Raw genomic sequence first — 20,733 nt, 5'->3', positions numbered from 1 at the left:
AGCCGATGCCTCCCGGACTCTACCCCAACACTGATAGAATCCACTACTCCACCAGATCCTTGTCATAAGCTCTAGACCTTTGCATCGGATCATCGCTGCTAGCTAGCTGCTACAGAGTGGCTATGCTGGCTAACGTCCCTGCCCCAACGCTAGCACCAATTAGCCGCGAGCCAGGCGCATCTCCCGGCTAGAAAACAAAATTACTACAACTACAATACCTCTTTCGCCATCCGGCCTGTACCACCACGACTGGTCCACCGATGTAACTCCATCTGCTGTGCCCTCAACCGGCCAATTCCGGACGTCGGAACAGATGCTCCTACTTACCCCGGCCTGCAAACTTTAAACGCTGTGTCTCCCGCGTGCTAGCGTAGTAACGCTTCCCTGTTCTACCTGTTGCTGTTCACTGGATCCTATGATCACTTGGCTACATAGCTGATACCTGCTGGACTGTTCATTAGTCACAATACTCCATTTTGTTTATTTTTTTGTTTATCTTTCAGCCCCAGCCTAGAACTCAGGCTCTATGTGTAGTTAACTGACCATCTCCGCCCATTCATCACCATTTTACCTGTTGTTGTTGCCTAAGATAATTAGTGGTCGTTGTCTTACCCGTTGTTGTCTTAGCTGGCTCTCCCCATCAACACCTGTGATTGCTTTATGCCTCGCTTTATGTCTCTCTCAAATGTCAATATGCCTTGTACACTGTTGTTTAGAATAGTTATCATTGTTTTAGTTTACTGCGGAGCCCCTAGTCCCACTCAACATGCCTCAGACACCTCCTTTGTCCCACCTCCCACACATGCGGGGACCTCCCCCAGCATAACTAGCACGTCCAGAGATGCAACCTTTCTTATCTGGGACACTGTAAAGTCCATGGAGAATAAGAACACCTCCTCCCAGCTGCCCACTGCACTGAAGATAGGAAACACTGTCACCACTGATAAATCCACCATAATTGAAAATTTCAATAAGCATTTTTCTACTGCTGGCCATGCTTTCCACCTGGCTACTCCTACCCCTGTCAACAGCACTGCACCCCCAACAGCAACTCGCCCAAGCCTTCCCCATTTCTCCTTCTCCCAAATCCATTCAGCTGATGTTCTGAAAGAGCTGCAAAATCTGGACCCCTACAAATCAGCCGGGCTAGACAATCTGGACCCTTTCTTTCTATTACTAGCCTGTTCAACCTCTCTTTCGTGTCGTCTGAGATTCCCAAAGATTGGAAAGCAGCTGCGGTCATCCCCCTCTTCAAAGGGGGGGACACTCTTGACCCAAACTGCTACAGACCTATATCTATCCTACCATGCCTTTCTAAGGTCTTCGAAAGCCAAGTCAACAAACAGATTACCGACCATTTTGAATCTCACCATACCTTCTCTGCTATGCAATCTGGTTTCAGAGCTGGTCATGGGTGCACCTCAGCCACGCTCAAGGTCCTAAACGATATCTTAACCGCCATCGATAAGAAACATTACTGTGCAGCCGTATTCATTGATCTGGCCAAGGCTTTCGACTCTGTCAATCACCACATCCTCATCGGCAGACTCAACAGCCTTGGTTTCTCAAATGATTGCCTCGCCTGGTTCACCAACTACTTCTCTGATAGAGTTCAGTGTGTCAAATCGGAGGGTCTGTTGTCCGGACCTCTGGCAGTCTCTATGGGGGTGCCACAGGGTTCCATTCTTGGACCGACTCTCTTCTCTGTATACATCAATGAGGTCGCTCTTGCTGCTGGTGAGTCTCTGACCCACCTCTACGCAGACGACACCATTCTGTATACTTCCGGCCTTTCTTTGGACACTGTGTTAACAACCCTCCAGGCAAGCTTCAATGCCATACAACTCTCCTTCCGTGGCCTTCAATTGCTCTTAAATACAAGTAAAACTAAATGCATGCTCTTCAACCGATCGCTACCTGCACCTACCCGCCTGTCCAACATCACTACTCTGGACGGCTCTGACTTAGAATACGTGGACAACTACAAATACTTAGGTGTCTGGTTAGACTGTAAACTCTCCTTCCAGACCCATATCAAACATCTCCAATTCAAAGTTAAATCTAGAATTGGCTTCCTATTTCGCAACAAAGCATCCTTCACTCATGCTGCCAAACATACCCTTATAAAACTGACCATCCTACCAATCCTCGACTTTGGCGATGTAATTTACAAAATAGCCTCCAATACCCTACTCAACAAATTGGATGCAGTCTATCACAGTGCAATCCGTTTTGTCACCAAAGCCCCATATACTACCCACCATTGCGACCTGTACGCTCTCGTTGGCTGGCCCTCGCTTCATACTCGTCGCCAAACCCACTGGCTCCATGTCATCTACAAGACCCTGCTAGGTAAAGTCCCCCCTTATCTCAGCTCGCTGGTCACCATAGAATCTCCCACCTGTAGCACACGCTCCAGCAGGTATATCTCTCTAGTCACCCCCAAAACCAATTCTTTCTTTGGCCGCCTCTCTTTCCAGTTCTCTGCTGCCAATGACTGGAACGAACTACAAAAATCTCTGAAACTCGAAACACTTATCTCCCTCACTAGCTTTAAGCACCAACTGTCAGAGCAGCTCACAGATTACTGCACCTGTACATAGCCCACCTATAATTTAGCCCTATCAACTACCTCTTTCCCAACTGTATTTAATTAATTTATTTATTTTGCTCCTCTGCACCCCATTATTTTTATTTCTACTTTGCACATTCTTCCATTGCAAAACTACCATTCCAGTGTTTTACTTGCTATATTGTATTTACCTTGCCACCAAGGCCTTTTTTGCCTTTACCTCCCTTCTCACCTCATTTGCTCACATTGTATATAGACTTGTTTATACTTTATTATTGACTGTATGTTTGTTTTACTCCATGTGTAACTCTGTGTTGTTGTATCTGTCGAACTGCTTTGCTTTATCTTGGCCAGGTCGCAATTGTAAATGAGAACTTGTTCTCAACTTGCCTACCTGGTTAAATAAAGGTAAAATAAAAATAAATAAATAAAATCATCAGCCTGTTCATTATGCCCTGAATCTATTCTACCACGCCCAGAAATCTGCTCCTTTTTTCTCTGTCCCCAACGCACTAGACGACCAGTCTTGATAGCCTTTAGCCGTACCCTCATCCTACTCCTCCTCTGTTCCTCGGGTGACGTGTAGGTTAACCCAGGCCCTGCGTGTCCCCAGGAACTCTCATTTGTTGACTTCCATAACTGAAAAAGCCTTGGTTTCATGCACGTTAACATCAGAAGCCTCCTCCCTAAGTTTGTTTTACTCACTGCTTTAGCACACTCCGCCATCCCTGATGTCCTTGCCGTGTCTGAATCCTGGCTTAGGAAGCCCACCAAGAATTCTGAGATTTCCATACCCAACAGCAACATTTTCCATCAAAAAGGTGGAGGACTTGCAATCTACTCCAGAGATAGCCTGCAAAGTTCTATCATACTTTCCAGGTCTATGCCCAAACAGTTTGAGCTTCTAATTAAAAAATGTATCTCTCCAGAAATAAGTCTCTCACTGTTGCCGCCTGTTATAGACCCCCGTAAGCTCCCAGCAGTGCCCTGGACACCATATGTGAATTGATTGTCCCCCATCTATCTTCAGAGTTCATTCTGTTAGGTGAGCTAAAGTGGGATATGCTTAACACCGTGGCAGTCCTACAATCTAAGATAGATGGCCTCAATCTCACACAAATTATCAAGGAACCCACCAGGTACAACCCTAAATCCGTAAACATGGGCACCCTCATAGATATTATCCTGACCAACTTGCCCTCCAAATACACCTCTTCTGTTTTCAATCAGTATCTCAGTGAGCATCCGCTATGGGTCCGCGGTCAAACGACCACCCCTCATCACTGTCACTAGTCCCTGGGATATGCAACTTTTCATGGAAGTCAGGAACCAATACCGCAGGCACTCAGGAAATCAAAGACTAGCTTTTTTAAACAGAAATTTGCATCCTGTAGCTCTAGCTCCAAAACGTTTTGGGACACTGTAAAGTCCACGGAGAATAAGAGCACCTCCTCCCAGCTGCCCACTGCACTGAGGCTAGGAAACACTGTCACCACCGATAAATCCACGATACTCGAGAATTTCAATAAGTATTTCTCTACGGCTGGCCATGCTTTCCTCCTGGCTACCCCAACCCCGGCCAACAACTCCGCACCCCCCGCAGCTACTTGCCCAAGCCTCCCCAGCTTCTCCTTCACCCAAATCCAGATAGCAGATGTTCTGAAAGAGCTGCAAAACCTGGATCTGTACAAATCAGCTGGGCTAGACAATCTGGACCCTCTCTTTCTAAAATTATCCGCTGCCATTGTTGCAACCCCTATTACCAGTCTGTTCAACCTCTTTCGTATCGTCCGAGATCCCTAAAGATTGGAAAGCTGCCGCGGTGTCACCCCCTCTTAAAAGGGGGTGACACTCTAGACCCAAACTGTTATAGATCTATATCCATCCTGCCCTAACTTTCTAAAGTCTTCGAAAGCAAAGTTAACAAACAGATCACTGACCATTTCGAATCCCTCCTTACCTTCTTCGCTGTGCAATCCGGTTTCCGAGCTGGTCACGGTTGCAGGTACTAAACAATATCATAACCGCCATAGAAAAGACAGTAATGTGCTGCCGTCTTCATCGACCTGGCCAAGGCTTTCGACTCTGTCAATCACCGTATTCTTATCGGCAGACTCAACAGCCTTAGTTTCTCAAATGACTGCCCTGCCTGGTTCACTGACCTCTGGCAGACTCTATGGGGGTACCACAGGGTTCAATTCTCAGGCCGACTCTTTTCTCTGTATATATCAACGTTGTTGCTCTTGCTGCGGGTGATTCCCTGATCCACCTCCACGCAGGCAACACCATTCATTTACATCTGGCCCTTCTTTGGACACTGTTTCAACTCATCTCCAAACAAGCTTCAATGCCATACAACACTCCTTCAGTGGCCTCCAAATGCTCTTAAACGCTAGTAAAACCAAATGCATGCTTTTCAACCGTTCGCTGCCCGCACCCGCCTGCCAGACTAGCATCACTACTCTGGATGGTTCTGACTTAGAATATGTGGACAACTACAATTACCTAGGTGTCTGGCTAGACTGTAAACTCTCCTTCCAGACTTATATTAAACATCTCCAAATCCAAAATTAAATCTAGAATCGGCTTCCTATTTCGCAACAAAGCCTTCCTTACTCACGCCGCCAAACATACCCTACCAATCCTCGACTTTGGTGATGCCACTTACAAAATAGCTTCCAATAGCTTCCAATACTACTCAGCAAACTGGATGCAGTCTATCACAGTGCCATCCATTTTGTCACCAAAGCCCCTTATACCACCCACCACTGCGACCTGTATGTTCTAGTCAGCTGGCCCTCGCTACATATTAGTCGCCAGACCCACTGGCTCCCGATCATCTATAAGTCTATGCTAGATAAAGCTCCGCCTTATCTCAGCTCACTGGTCACGATAACAACACCCACCCATAGCACGCGCTCCAGCATGTACGTATATCTCACTGGTCATCCCCAAAGCCAACACCTCATTTGGCCGCCTTTCCTTCCAGTTCTCTGCTGCCAATGACTGGAACGAATTGCAGAAATCGCTTAAGCTGGAGACTTAAATTTCCCATACTAACTTTAAGCATCAGCTTTCTGAGCAGCTAACCGATCGCTGCAGCTGTACATAGCCCATCTGTAAATAGCCCGCCCAATCTAACTACCTCATCCCTATACTGTTTTTATTTACTTTTCTGCTCTTTTGCACACCAGTATTTCTACTTGCACATCATCATCTGCTCATGATTGCTAAATTGTAATTACTTCGCTAGTATGGTCTATTTATTGCCTTACCTCCTCATGCCATTTGCACACACTGTATATAGACTTTCTTTTTTTTCTATTGTGTTATTGACTGTACGCTTGTTTATTCCATGTGTAACTCTGTGTTGTTGTTTGTGCACTGCTTTGCTTTATTTTGGCCAGGTCACAGTTGTAAATGAGGACTTGTTCTGAACTAGCCTATCTGGTTAAATAAAGGTGAAATAAATAAAAAAAAATTAGCTTATAGACTTGTATCTATATCACTGAACTATTCCCACCTCTATCCCTGTATTTTGTTAGCATTAGCTTATAGACCTGTATGTACATAAAACCTTTTTTTTCTCTGTGAATAGAAATCTCTTGAGACAACAAGAGAAGACAACCCACAAATCTGTGTAAGGCAAAGAATCATGAATGTTTTACAACTCTTCATTACATATTTAGCTACTATAGAATCAATAAACAAATAAATAACCATTTATGAACTATACTTATAAACCCATTATAATTTATTTGAAGTGTACCTTGATCAAGCAATGCATAAAACAGAGCAGGATAAGAAGAGGCAAGTGAACTAACGATGTGCTCACCTACCTGAAGAGAATCAGTGATCAGACGGAACAGTACTGTGGTGTGGAACTCTGCCACAACGCCAGTGTACATGAGACTCACGTCTTGAATTACCCAAGAAGGCTCTACATGTTCAGACAGATGCAAATCCAGGGAAATCCAGGGAAATAGAGTGACACTAAAGCAACAGCGAGAACAGGTTGTAATGTTATTGTGACTCTCTAATGCAATGTATAATTTACCCAACATTATTTTACACAATATAGTCTTGTTTTGACATACTGTAGATTAACCTGACAACCAGAAATATATCTGAAACCTAATAGGACCACTTTATTCATTTTTTTGGTATGTAATTTAAATAGTACATGATATGAAGTATACTTTACTTGTCCATTTACATGGAAATTCATTTTGTGATTTCAACAAACACACATAAACACACCATAGTAATACAATATGGAAAACACCAGAAAGCTAATAGTTAGCCTAATGCGCACACATTCAGTCCCTGCGGCCTACTGTCCAAACATGCATTGGTAGTTTATGCAAACAAAAACATAATCATCACTGCAATCATCTTTACAAACATCATAAAAACAAGATGTATTCTGTCTCTTCTCAATGTAAATATGTGGACTTCAGTAGTACATCACACCCAGTGGATTCATTTTCAATATACTAATATACTTTTTCCACATTTTGTTACGTTAAAACCTTATTCTAAAATTGATTAAATACTTTTTTCCTCTCATCAACCTTCACAATACCCCATAATGACATCACAATATCCCATAATGACTTCACAATACCCCATAATGACTTCACAATACCCCATAATGACTTCACAATAGCCCACAATGACTTCACAATACCTCATAATGACTTAATACTACCCCATAAGGAAATCACAATACCTCATAATGACTTCACAATACCCCATAATGACTTCACAATACCTCATAATGACTTCACAATACCCCATAATGAAATCACAATACCCCACAATGACTTCACAATACCTCATAATGACTTCATAATACCCCATAATGAAATCATAATACCTCATAATGACTTCACAATACTCCATAATGACATCACAATACCCCATAATGACTTCACAATACCCCATAATGACTTCACATTACCTCATAATGACTTCACAACACCCCACAATGACATCACAATACCTCATAATGACTTCACAATACCTCATAATGACTTCACAATACCCCATAATGACATCACAATACCTCATAATGACTTCACAATACCTCATAATGACTTCACAATACCCCATAATGACATCACAATACCTCATAATGACTTCACAATACCCCATAATGACAAAGCAAAAAGAGGTAAAAGAAAAACATGAAATATACATTTACATTTACATGTACGTATTCAGACCCTTTACTCAGAACTTTCTTGAAGCACCTGTGACAGCGATTACAGCCTCGAATCTTCTTGGGTATGACGCTACAAGCTTGGCACACATGTATTTGGGGAGTTTCTCCCATTCTTCTCTGCAGATTCTCTCAAGTTCTGTCAGGTTGGATGGGGAGTGTTGCTGCACAGCTATTTTCAGGTCTCTCCAGAGATGTTAGATCGGGTTCAAGTCGGGGTTCTGGCCGGGCCACTCAAGGACATTCAGAGACTCCTGTGTTGTCTTGAATGTGTGCTTAGGGTTGTTGTCCTGTTGGAAGGTGAACCGTCGCCCCAGTCTGAGGTCCTGAACACTCTGGAGCAGGTTTTCATCAAATATCTCTCTGTACTTTGCTCCATTCATCTTTCCCTCTATCCTGACTAGTCTTCCAGTCCCTGCTGCTCGGAAGATTCTTGGTGGTTCCAAACTTCTTCCACTGTGTTCTTGGGGACCTTCAATGCTGCAGAAATGTTTTGGTACCCTTTCCCAGATCTGTGCCTTGACAAAATCCTGTCTCGGCGCTCTACGGACAATTCCTTTGACCTCATGGCTTGGTTTTTGCTCTGACATGCACAGTCAACTGTGGGACCTTATATAGACAGGTGTGTGCCTTTCCAAATCATGTCCAATCAGTTGAATTTACCACAGGTGGACTCCAATCAAGTTGTAGAAACATCTCAAGGATGATCAATGGAAACAGGTTTCACCTGAGCTCAATTTAGAGTCTCATAGCAAAGGGTCTGAATTGTTATGTAAATAAGGTATGTCTGTTTTTAGCAAACCATCCAAAAATGTGTTTTTGCTTTGTCATTCCTGTTTTTGCTTTGTCATTCCAAATAAATCAAATCAAATCAAAACAAATATTATTTATCACATGCGCCGAATACAACAGGTGTAGACCTTACAGTGACATGTTACTTACAGGCCCTATCCAACAGTGCAGTTCAATAAATAGAGTTAAGGAAACATTTACTAAATAAACTAAAGTAAAAAATATAAAATAAAATAAAAAGTAACACATTAAAATAGCAATAACGAGGCTATATACAGGGGCTTCCGGTATCAAGTCAATATGAGGGGGTAGAGGTTTGTTGAGATAATTTGTACATGTAGGTAGGGGTAAAGTGACTATGCATAGATGATAAACAGCGAGTAGCAGCAGTGTAAAAACAAATGGAGGATGGGCGGTATCAATGTAAATAGTCCTGGTGGCCATTCAGCAGTGTTATGGCTTGGGGGTAGAAGCTGTTAAGGAGCCTTTTTGGACCCAGACTTGGCACTCCGGTACTACTTGCCGTGGGGTAACTGGAGTCTTTTACACATTTTAGGGCCTTCCTCTGACCCCACCTATTATAAAGGTCTTGGATGGCAGGAAGCTTGGTCCCAGTGATGTACTGGGCCGTACTTACTACCCTCTGTAGCGCCTTACGGTCAGATGCCGGGTAGTTGCCATACCAGGCGGTGATGCAACCGGTCAGGATGCTCTCGATGGTGCAGCTGTATAACTTTTTGAGGATCTGAGTACCCAACGCCGAAAAGGCGTTGTAGTACCCTCTTCACGACTGTCTTGGGATGTTTGGACCATGACAGTTTGTTGGTGATGTGGACACCAAGAATCTCGCTCCACTACAACCACACCGATGTTAAATGGGGCCTGTACGGCCCTCCATTATTGGGTATTGTGTGTAGATTTATGAGGGTAAAAATGTAGTTATTCTGTTTTAGAATAAGGCTGTAACGTAGCATTTCTAATATAAAGAGTAGGATAGTACATTACACCTGGTGGATTCCTTTCTAGTATAACTCTTTGGATAGTTTACCCTCCACCAGGTAGCAGTATTATACTCTGTCAAACAGAACATCTTACAACATGAAGTAGATATTTCCAAAGAGTTTTAATTTTCTGTACAGGCACAGGAGTCTCCCTCCTGTGTTGGGGTCTGATCCTCTATTGTGTTGGGTCCTCTCCCAGTGAGCCAGCTACAGGTCCCAGGTGGGAGACGGAGCGTCTTGAACAGGGTGATCCTGAAGGGCTTACAGAGGAAGAAGTAGATGAGAGGGTCCAGACAGACGTTCGTGGCTGACATCCACAAGGTGAACTCCTTAGAGATCTGTAAGGTGACCTTAGTGCAGCTGGTTGTTGAGGTAACCTGAAGCAAGGTGTAGGGGAGCCGTATGGCGTGGTAGGGTCCGAAACACGTCAGGAAAACCACCAGAACCAAAAACACACGCACTTTGGTCTTATGCCTCCCTTCGTCATTGCTGCTTCCTGATTTCCTGTATGATTGAAAAACCTTCCTTGCTATGCACATGTAGCAGAAGCAAATAAGAACACACACCACCCAGAAGATTGCGTTGTTTAATTTGACCACGCCACTGTGGAAATATTGTCCTGCATTGCTCTTCATTGCCATACAGAATAGTTTAGTCTTGTTTGTGGGATCCTGATTGGTCAGGATCATGGTTGGAATGACAGCAGTGGACAACAGCACCACCCAGATGGAAGCAGCCAGCACTTTGCCGAAGACAATGTTCTGACCCAACAACCTGCCACAGGGCCTGACGATCTTGAAGAAGCGGTCCAGACTGATGAGGCCCAACAGAATGATGCTCATGTACATACAGAGGTAAAAAAGAACATCAGAGTAGCGACAGGCAAAGGCCTTCAGAGTCAGTGGAGTGCTGGGCAGGATATTGGCTGCTTTGACAGGGATGGTCAGGGTCATGAGAAGGTCAGCGGCCAGAAGGTTCTTCAGATACACCATGAAGGTGGACTTTGAACGAAGTTGCATGCAGACCCAGACTGCTACCCCATTGATGATGAGGGCCGGGATGAACAACAGGAAGTAGAGACTTGATATAGCCATATTTAAGGTATCTTCATTAAAGCCACAGTCCTTTGGAGGGGAATGTGATGCCATTGTGGCTACTAGTTTTGAGGAATCTGCAAATGAGGTTAGGAAGAAAAATTATTAAAATAATAATTAATTTCTAGATTAAAGGGGAAATCTGCATTGGTACATCAATTTTAGGAATTTTGAATAAATGATATGTAGCTATTGCTTCTTGAAGAATACAATTTAAGAATATAAATGGATCATGTGCTTAGTGTCTTCAAAACATTACCGTCTGGTTTCCCAGAGACAAGTTTAAACCTAGTCCTAGTTGGCATGTTCAATGGATAATGTCTATCTATCAATAAATTAACCCTCAACCTACCATTTTGACCCCAAGAAGAAACTATTGGAAAAGCAACAATCATAGCAAAATATAAACTGATTTCTTATCAAAACATATTTACACATGCAATTAATGTTAACTGAAATAAAATTTGACCAAAATGACCGTTAACCTCAATTCCATATGTTACTAAGCTAACATGTGGAATTGTTTTAAGATGGTCATACCATGGATCATTTAGCTATTTGTTTTTGAATTTTAGGATGCCTTTAGGTATAAAAAAAATATATTGAAAAGTGATTTGATCAAATATTTGGCCTTTACTATTATAGCCCACGCATCGAATTACACATTCAGAAAAGACGCACAAAAGACAGTAAACAAATTTATCATAAGAAATAAGGTTTTGAAGTCGCTGTCCTATATTTTGGAGGTATAAGAAATATCTCCATACTCCCATTCATTTGTATGGGTTACCTTTAGATGAAGGTTTAATATCTATATATATCTCCATACTCCCATTAATTTGTATGGGTTGGCTTCAGATGAAGGTTTAATATCTATATATATCTCCATACTCCCATTCATTTGTATGGGTTACCTTCACATGAAGGTTTAATATCTATATATATATCCATACTTACATTAATTTGTATGGGTTACCTTCAGATGAGTCCCATGACACTTGTGGGGGATATAGAGAAAAAAGGAGAATACCATCGTGTTCAAGAGAGCCTCCTCTTTCCACAGAGGGGTTTGTAGTCCAAAAGGTTTGGACCCTACAGACATAGATGGATATGGTGGATTGAGATGCAGCCCATGCAAAAAAAACAGTCATTTTGCACTAGATCTGATCACTATATTCTGAGGAATTTCAGATTAGTCCCGTGTACCAGGTAGTGCTGAGACTGCGGCTGACCCCCGTAATTAAATACTGTAGTTGCTGACATACTACATCCACCTCTTCCTTTTCTCAGTTCATTCCAGAGAGGAATGGTAAGAGCGCTACGTTAGAGTGTATAAGAGCAGAAGTGTACCGGCTGCTATTCAATAGCTTGGAGCAGCTAGCTAGTTAGCCTCTCTATCAGAAGACTCTATCAGAAGTGTACCAGCTGCTCTTCAATAGCTTGGAGCAGCTAGCTAGTCAGTCTCTCTATCAAAAGACTATATCAGAAGTGTACCGGCTGCTATTCAATAGCTTGGAGCAGCTAGCTAGTCAGTCTCTCTATCAAAAGACTATATCAGAAGTGTACCGGCTGCTATTCAATAGCTTGGAGCAGCTAGCTAGTCAGCCTCTATCAAAAGACTCTATCAGAAGTGTACCGGCTGCTATTCAATAGCTTGGAGCAGTTAGCCTCTCCATCAGGGTGCTCTGCTGTCCCTCCATTCGGTTTTGGCTTGTGCCATCTCCTTTGGGTTCTTTCCTTGTTTGTATTGCTTGTGACAGTGTACCAACCTGGGCGATACCCAGTTTTTTCTATCAGTATTGCAGCGCTGAGGGTTTGTCTTAGTTGTGACAGCGCACCAACCTGGGCGATACTCAGTTTGGTCTACCAGTATTATGGTGCTAGTTTTGTCGACCAAAACCCTCAACTTTTTTTCACAAAGTTGCTGGGTGGCAATAGTTTCTGTTACACTATTTGACAGTACAGAGAGTAACTATCTTAGTTTCCCATGGAAACTCACATCTCATCTCTATTATAGTTTCTCGCTGTGTTTATTGTAGTTCTGTTACACTATTTTACAGTACAAACAGTAACCTATCCTAGTTTTTTTTTAAATGTTTCATTACTTAGATTGACTTCACAAGTGTCAATAGACACGTATGGATTAATTTGCATATTCTATCAAATGAAATGTAGTTTTGTACAGTTTTGAGTTTTGAACAGAATCTTGTCATATTTTTGTGGTAAAAATGACTGCCATGTAGCCCTTTCCTGCTGTCAATGACCAAAAGCACCCTCATGGGTGGAATGTTATTCATATTTTTCATAATTACTCAAAATTATAAAAACAAAAATCTGGTGTTTCTATGTCAAACTGTTTTATTATATTTCAGTCTTCTGTGCAAACTCAAAATGTGATACATCTCAACTCGATATCTGACCTGGTACAGGTGTCTTCTTTTCTTTAAGCCTCATGTGTGTGAGGTGTAGACTTTTGTTTCAAAGTGGATTTGTTTAAGACTACCACGAATCTACAGTAAAATGTTTTAGAGGCAGTACACAATATTTTGAAATATACTTCATTTGTATTAAGAAATAGCCAATTCAATTCACTTCAAAAAGTGATCGTGAGAGTCCAAAATATGGCTTTGTTTTCTTTATGTACTTACCCCACCGACAGCATCTCTGCTAGTGAAACAATGGGAGTGGTAGGGGCTACATTTTCTAAGCCACTTCAAACCAAACGGTATAGCACTCAAAATAGCATGACAAGTTGTCCATATAGAATATTGGAGGTTATACAATGGGTGGGTCTAATCATGGATGCTGATTGGTTAAAACCGCATTCCTGCCGGTGTCCATTCAACAAGTTACCACCGCCTAAATCTATGATGTTGAAATGCCTATTTAATCTGTTCCATCTCACTGCGCAATCCATTGTCTCATCTGCCCAGCCAGGCATTTTATAAACTTGATCTCCACTGTAAAAATAATTTAAAAATGAAAAGCTGGAATGTCTTGAGTCAACAAATATTCAACCGCTTTGTTGTAGAAAACAAGTCACATAATAAGTTGCATGGACCCAAAATCCTAAAGTATTCCTTCAAAAAGTCAGAAAATGTATATACCAAACACAGATTTCCCCTTTAATGTTTTTTAAAATTAAAACATACATTTGACACCACGATGTGGTTCATTTTCATTGTGTGAATTAATAGTTTATTGTTATTGCAAAATACAATTGAAAGCATAAAAGTCTAATGATTGTGATTCATAAAGTTCACAATAAACATTTCTCAAAAAAATTCACAGCTTATTCTTTCTGTGTCAAAGGCAACCTTTTGTCAGATTTGGGATATTTACGAACAATATTATTTAAGAAAAAAATGTCTATGATGTGTTATTATAAATAAATAAGGAAACTCACCGGTGAAGTTGAGAAAAACCATCTTATCATGGAGGAAAGTCACTACGATGTCTTTCGTGTGAGATATGTTACTGCGATGTATTGGGCCTGCGTTTGTTACGTCACCTAATACACTTCCTGAAGATGGGGAAGTGGTAAAATAAGAGCTCACGCACAGGGTTAGTTATCAATATCTTTGGCTTTTTGACCACAACTGAAAAAAAAGCCACCCTTGTTTGTCAAACTTCTTATAATATAACAATATCATGCAATTTAGCAGATGATTTTATCCAAAGTTACTGACAGTCATGCATGCATATATTTTGTGTGTGGGTGACCCAGGAATCAAACCCACAATTTTGGCATTGCAAGAGCCATGTTCTACCACCTGAGCCATATGATGGGACTGATGGAACTGCTGCTGTTAGCATCTGCCCATGCAGATGGTATTTCCCCTACCAGTGACCTGGATTCGGCAGGTTAGGGAGTTTCTGTATGTTTGTTATATTTTCACAGGGAGGTTGGTGTTTTTTTTACATTTTCTATCCTGGAACTAATTATTATTTAAAAGATCAGACGTGTTGATCCCATGTTTCTCTCTCTCATGCACACACACCATTTCTTTCACATGAACTATTGTTTTCACGTTAACTTTCAGCTGTCTTTCGCAGTGTGGTTTTTACTGGTGTTGTTTCACATCTTGCTACTTCCACGGAAAGCCTTCGGCCACTCACAGCTTGTTTTTCTAGGTTCCTCTGTGGTCACTGTACAGCAGTAAGTAGCAGCCTCCCTCCCACCTGCCCTTAGGCCATCTGTTAAAAGGTTGTATACTGTCTGTCTAAACATACAGCACATCTGGCTTTCAATGCATCCGAGAAATCAGGGGATTTTTCCCTCAGTATCATATTGTTTTGTTGAAGAATGGTTAAAGACATGGATCAACGAATGGGAGAGAAAAAAATATTTAGATTTCACAAGTTTATGTAGTACAGGACGTTTTGCTGTCCATTATAGGCATACGTGCTGTGCCATGGTTACACATAATTACATATCTCTTATTTCAGTTCCTGAAGCCTAAAAAAGAACGAGGTCAAAGCAGAATGCCGGTATGGGGAACTAAGCTGTTATGAGACAGACATGGTGATTAGGTGATTTCCTTTGGCATGAGGTTATTTAGAGGGGGTTATGACATTCTACAAAATGTTACAGACTGGTGTTACAGACTGGTGTTACAGACTGGTTTGCATATTATTGTAATTATCACTGGTCTGTGCAGAGTTTCCTACTCTACTCTTTCCATTGCCCAGACAGAGCTACAATCAACACACAGTTGATGTTTCCGTCAGCCTTACAGTAGAGGGCAGTATGATCCTCTGTGAAACATTCATCAGACCACAATACATGGAAGTCCTTCAGAAGAGAGCTTTAGTTCGCTACAGTCAAGCAGAGGAGTCTCCCAGAGGGGTACTGCCTGTGTTGGGGTCCGGCCCTCTCCCAGTGAGCCAGCTACAGGTCCCAGGTGGGAGACGGAGCGTCTTGAACAGGGTGGTCCTGAAGGACTTACAGAGGAAGAAGTAGATGAGAGGGTCCAGGAGGGAGTTGAGGGAGGACAGCCAGAGTGTACTCTCCTTTAATTGGAAGAAGAACAGCTTGAGGTTACAGTCAAACATGCGTCCCCGCGTCTGGCTCATGGTGTACGGCACGCGGGAGAAATGGAACGGCACGAAGCACACAAAGAACACAGCCAGCACCAGGAAGACGTTTGAACTCACAGTCTTTCTCTGGGGCTGGCGCTGTCCTTTACCAGTACCAGCTCTGCTGGCTCCACCAGCACAGTAAGCGTTGGCGCGGGCGTAGGAACTGTACAGCTCTTTGGTGATGAGGGCATAACACACTATCACCGTCACCAGGTTGCCCCAGAAGATGACCTGGCACACGTGGTTGACCACCTCATGCCAATGCAGCCCAGCCGCCGTCTTCAGATCACTGCACTTGAAGTAGACTGAGGTGGGGCTGCGGCTGGTCAGGACCATGTTGGGCAAGGAGAGGGCCAGCAGGGAGCACCAGATAACCCCAGAGAGCAGTTTCCTGTGGGACAGACGAGCCGCGTTGGTCCCCTTGAAGGGCTGGAGGGTCTTCCTGCAGCGGTCGATGCTGATGAGGCCAAAGAAGAGGATGCTGATGTACATGGTGAGATAGAAGAGCACAGAGGAGACACGACAGACGAAGACACGCAGACCCACGGACGCCATGTTGGAGTCAGACAGCACCTACAGCAAAATACATTAATAAAGTCAGTAATTTAATTGCTGTTTTTTCATACTTTTTTCATAGTTATCAATATTATAACTTTTATTAATATTATGATTATTATAATTGTAACTGCACCTTGAAGGGGAAGGTGAGGGTCATGAGGACGTCGGCCACCACAATGTTCTTGAGGTAGATGATGAAGTGGGAGCGGCTGGGGATGCTGAAGAACACCCACACTGCCAGGCCGTTGAGGGACAGGCCCAACAGGAAGAGGAGGGAGTAGAGAACAGGAAACACCACAGTCTTCAGCACGTTGTCACGGGAACAGCTGCTGTTGGTGTGGTTGTGATTGACAGGGGTCCGGGCGAATCCTGTTGTGCTGTCCATATCTAGGGCTGTGACGTATGAAGCAAAATGAAAAAAGGTGAAAGTTGTACAGTACTGTATACTTCCTAATTTCATCCATTACTTACTGTAATGATGACTGGCTTAGAGATAATATAGCTGCCCTCCCATACAAAACAACTTGTTTGGATATTCAGAATACATTATTCAATTGAATTTAAAAAATGATGATGAATACACTCACAAAATGGACTGCAGACGAACTTTGGAACCACGTACAGCCAGGATACATTTTTTTTTTTACAATTAACAAAACTTAACATTTTTAACAATCAAAATTACACAAGTTGTAATATCTTATTCTATTTTGTTTTGGGTGTAAGCCTGTTTGATGTGTCTAAGTGAACCCACCTGAGTAGGCCAGGGGGAGGTTGAGACTGATGGGTCCTGATAGAGGATCCTGGAGGACCGTGACTTCTTCTCTATCTTGGAATGCAGGGGTTTGGGCTCTTCAAGACAGAGAAATGCATGAAAATACCCTTCTCTCTCTCTCTTTAAATCACTGTCAATCTGATCTGACACTAGAGCAAAGTGACAAAATGTGTGGAGATGTTCTCTCTCCTCTCTCTCTCTCTCTCTCTCTCTCTCTCTCTCTCTCCCTTCTGCTTTTGTTTCCGGTCATGCCATTCAGAGGAAAGACAGTCTGGTCCCCCCTAGGATCCTGCAGTCCACAACACCCTCTCATGAATGTTATCCTGTTGCACAATCTGGCCATCAGCTGATGTGTGTGTGTTAATACACAGTACACTGAGTGGACAAAACATTAAGAACACTTGTTGAGTTGCACCCCCCCCCCCTGTTTTTGCCCTCAGAACAGTGTCAATTCGTCGGGGCATGGACTCTACAAGGTATTAAAAGGGTTCCACAGGGATACTGGCCGAAGTTGACTCCAATGCTTCCCACAGTGTCAAGTTAGCTTGATGTCCATTGGGTGGCAGACCATTCTTGTGTCGACACACAGGACATTTTGGAGTGTGAACAACCCAGCAGCATTGCAGTTCTTGACACAAACCTGTGTGCCTGGCACCTACTACCATACTCCGTTCAAAGGCACTTCAATATTTTGTCTTGCCCATTCACCCTTTCTCTGAATGGCACACATATACAATCCATGTCTCAATTGTCTCAAGGCTTAAAAATCCTTCTTTAACCCGTCTCCTCCACTTCATCTACACTGATTGAAGTGGATTTAACAAGTGACATCAATAAGAGATCATAGCTTTCACCTGGATTCACCTGCTCAGCCTATGTCATGAAAAGAGCAGGTGTTCTTAATGTTTTGTATATTCAGTGTATAGTGAGCTACTTTTGACCAGAACCCAATCGCATATGTCATAGACAATGCTGTGATAGTACAGTATATCTGTTTAGTCATGGACAATGCTGTGATGGTACAGTATATCTGTTTAGTCATGGACAATGCTGTGATAGTACAGTATATCTGTTTACTATGGACAATGCTGTGATAGTACAGTATATCTGTTTAGTCATGGACAATGCTGTGATAGTACAGTATATCTGTTTAGTCATGGACAATGCTGTGATAGTACAGTATATCTGTTTAGTCATGGACAATGCTGTGATGGTACAGTATATCTGTTTAGTCATGGACAATGCTGTGATAGTACAGTATATCTGTTTAGTCATGGACAATGCTGTGATAGTACAGTATATCTGTTTAGTCATGGACAATGCTGTGATAGTACAGTATATCTGTTTAGTCATGGACAATGCTGTGATGGTACAGTATATCTGTTTAGTCATGGACAATGCTGTGATAGTACAGTATATCTGTTTAGTCATGGACAATGCTGTGATGGTACAGTATATCTGTTTAGTCATGGACAATGCTGTGATAGTACAGTATATCTGTTTAGTCATGGACAATGCTGTGATGGTACAGTATATCTGTTTAGTCATGGACAATGCTGTGATAGTACAGTATATCTGTTTACTATGGACAATGCTGTGATAGTACAGTATATCTGTTTACTATGGACAATGCTGTGATAGTACAGTATATCTGTTTACTATGGACAATGCTGTGATAGTACAGTATATCTGTTTAGTCATGGACAATGCTGTGATAGTACAGTATATCTGTTTAGTCATGGACAATGCTGTGATAGTACAGTATATCTGTTTAGTCATGGACAATGCTGTGATAGTACAGTATATCTGTTTACTATGGACAATGCTGTGATAGTACAGTATATCTGTTTACTATGGACAATGCTGTGATAGTACAGTATATCTGTTTACTATGGACAATGCTGTGATAGTACAGTATATCTGTTTAGTCATAGACAATGCTGTGATAGTACAGTATATCTGTTTACTATGGACAATGCTGTGATAGTACAGTATATCTGTTTAGTCATGGACAATGCTGTGATAGTACAGTATATCTGTTTACTATGGACAATGCTGTGATAGTACAGTATATCTGTTTACTATGGACAATGCTGTGATAGTACAGTATATCTGTTTACTATGGACAATGCTGTGATAGTACAGTATATCTGTTTACTATGGACAATGCTGTGATAGTACAGTATATCTGTTTAGTCATGGACAATGCTGTGATAGTACAGTATATCTGTTTAGTCATGGACAATGCTGTGATGGTACAGTATATCTGTTTAGTCATGGACAATGCTGTGATAGTACAGTATATCTGTTTACTATGGACAATGCTGTGATAGTACAGTATATCTGTTTACTATGGACAATGCTGTGATAGTACAGTATATCTGTTTACTATGGACAATGCTGTGATAGTACAGTATATCTGTTTACTATGGACAATGCTGTGATAGTACAGTATATCTGTTTAGTCATGGACAATGCTGTGATAGTACAGTATATCTGTTTACTATGGACAATGCTGTGATGGTACAGTATATCTGTTTAGTCATGGACAATGCTGTGATAGTACAGTATATCTGTTTAGTCATGGACAATGCTGTGATAGTACAGTATATCTGTTTAGTCATGGAGAATGCTGTGATAGTACAGTATATCTGTTTAGTCATGGACAATGCTGTGATAGTACAGTATATCTGTTTACTATGGACAATGCTGTGATGGTACAGTATATCTGTTTAGTCATGGACAATGCTGTGATAGTACAGTATATCTGTTTACTATGGACAATGCTGTGATAGTACAGTATATCTGTTTAGTCATGGACAATGCTGTGATAGTACAGTATATCTGTTTAGTCATGGACAATGCTGTGATAGTACAGTATATCTGTTTACTATGGACAATGCTGTGATAGTACAGTATATCTGTTTACTATGGACAATGCTGTGATAGTACAGTATATCTGTTTAGTCATGGACAATGCTGTGATAGTACAGTATATCTGTTTACTATGGACAATGCTGTGATAGTACAGTATATCTGTTTACTATGGACAATGCTGTGATAGGACAGTATATCTGTTTAGTCATGGACAATGCTGTGATAGTACAGCATATCTGTTTACTATGGACAATGCTGTGATAGTACAGTATATCTGTTTACTATGGACAATGCTGTGATAGTACAGTATATCTGTTTAGTCATGGACAATGCTGTGATAGTACAGTATATCTGTTTAGTCATGGACAATGCTGTGATAGTACAGTATATCTGTTTACTATGGACAATGCTGTGATGGTACAGTATATCTGTTTAGTCATGGACAATGCTGTGATAGTACAATATATTTGTTTACTATGGACAATGCTGTGATAGTACAGTATATCTGTTTACTATGGACAATGCTGTGATAGTACAGTATATCTGTTTAGTCATGGACAATGCTGTGATAGTACAGTATATCTGTTTACTATGGACAATGCTGTGATGGTACAGTATATCTGTTTAGTCATGGACAATGCTGTGATAGTACAGTATATCTGTTTAGTCATGGACAATGCTGTGATAGTACAGTATATCTGTTTACTATGGACAATGCTGTGATGGTACAGTATATCTGTTTAGTCATGGACAATGCT

General features: G+C 41.8%; 2 protein-coding genes across 2 annotated transcripts; both read right to left on the bottom strand.

Annotated features, from left to right (window-relative positions):
- Positions 1-6,698: 6,698 nt before the first annotated feature.
- LOC110508061 (P2Y purinoceptor 14) lies at positions 6,699-14,201 on the bottom strand. The gene is made up of 2 exons (XM_090224077.1): positions 14,090-14,201; positions 6,699-10,760 (listed from the first exon to the last, which is right to left on the bottom strand). Exons 1-2 carry the CDS (start codon positions 14,109-14,111, stop codon positions 9,712-9,714), a joined length of 1,071 nt encoding a protein of 356 aa, XP_090080203.1. The 5' UTR covers positions 14,112-14,201; the 3' UTR covers positions 6,699-9,711.
- LOC110508060 (P2Y purinoceptor 12) lies at positions 13,859-17,326 on the bottom strand. Its single transcript, XM_021588510.3, has 3 exons — positions 17,078-17,326; positions 16,457-16,716; positions 13,859-16,338 (listed from the first exon to the last, which is right to left on the bottom strand). Exons 2-3 carry the CDS (start codon positions 16,706-16,708, stop codon positions 15,508-15,510), a joined length of 1,083 nt encoding a protein of 360 aa, XP_021444185.2. The 5' UTR covers positions 16,709-16,716; positions 17,078-17,326; the 3' UTR covers positions 13,859-15,507.
- Between the last annotated feature and the right edge of the window lie 3,407 nt (positions 17,327-20,733).

Source organism: Oncorhynchus mykiss, chromosome 27, assembly GCF_057628025.1.
Source record: "Oncorhynchus mykiss isolate SJ-2025 chromosome 27, ASM5762802v1, whole genome shotgun sequence".
In the NCBI taxonomy this organism is placed as follows: domain Eukaryota; kingdom Metazoa; phylum Chordata; class Actinopteri; order Salmoniformes; family Salmonidae; genus Oncorhynchus; species Oncorhynchus mykiss.
This window is presented reverse-complemented; position numbering and strand designations above follow the sequence as displayed.

Bases quoted from the DNA above. Each gene is read 5' to 3' on its own strand.
- LOC110508061 (XM_090224077.1), bottom strand. From the start codon at position 14,111: ATGGTTTTTCTCAACTTCACCG. The intron at 10,761-14,089 runs GTGAGTTTCCTT...CCTCATTTGCAG, and splicing joins GGTTTTTCTCAACTTCACCG to ATTCCTCAAAACTAGTAGCC.
- LOC110508060 (XM_021588510.3), bottom strand. From the start codon at position 16,708: ATGGACAGCACAACAGGATTCGCCCGGACCCCTGTCAATCACAACCAC. The intron at 16,339-16,456 runs GTGCAGTTACAA...ATTTTGCTGTAG, and splicing joins CCCTCACCTTCCCCTTCAAG to GTGCTGTCTGACTCCAACAT.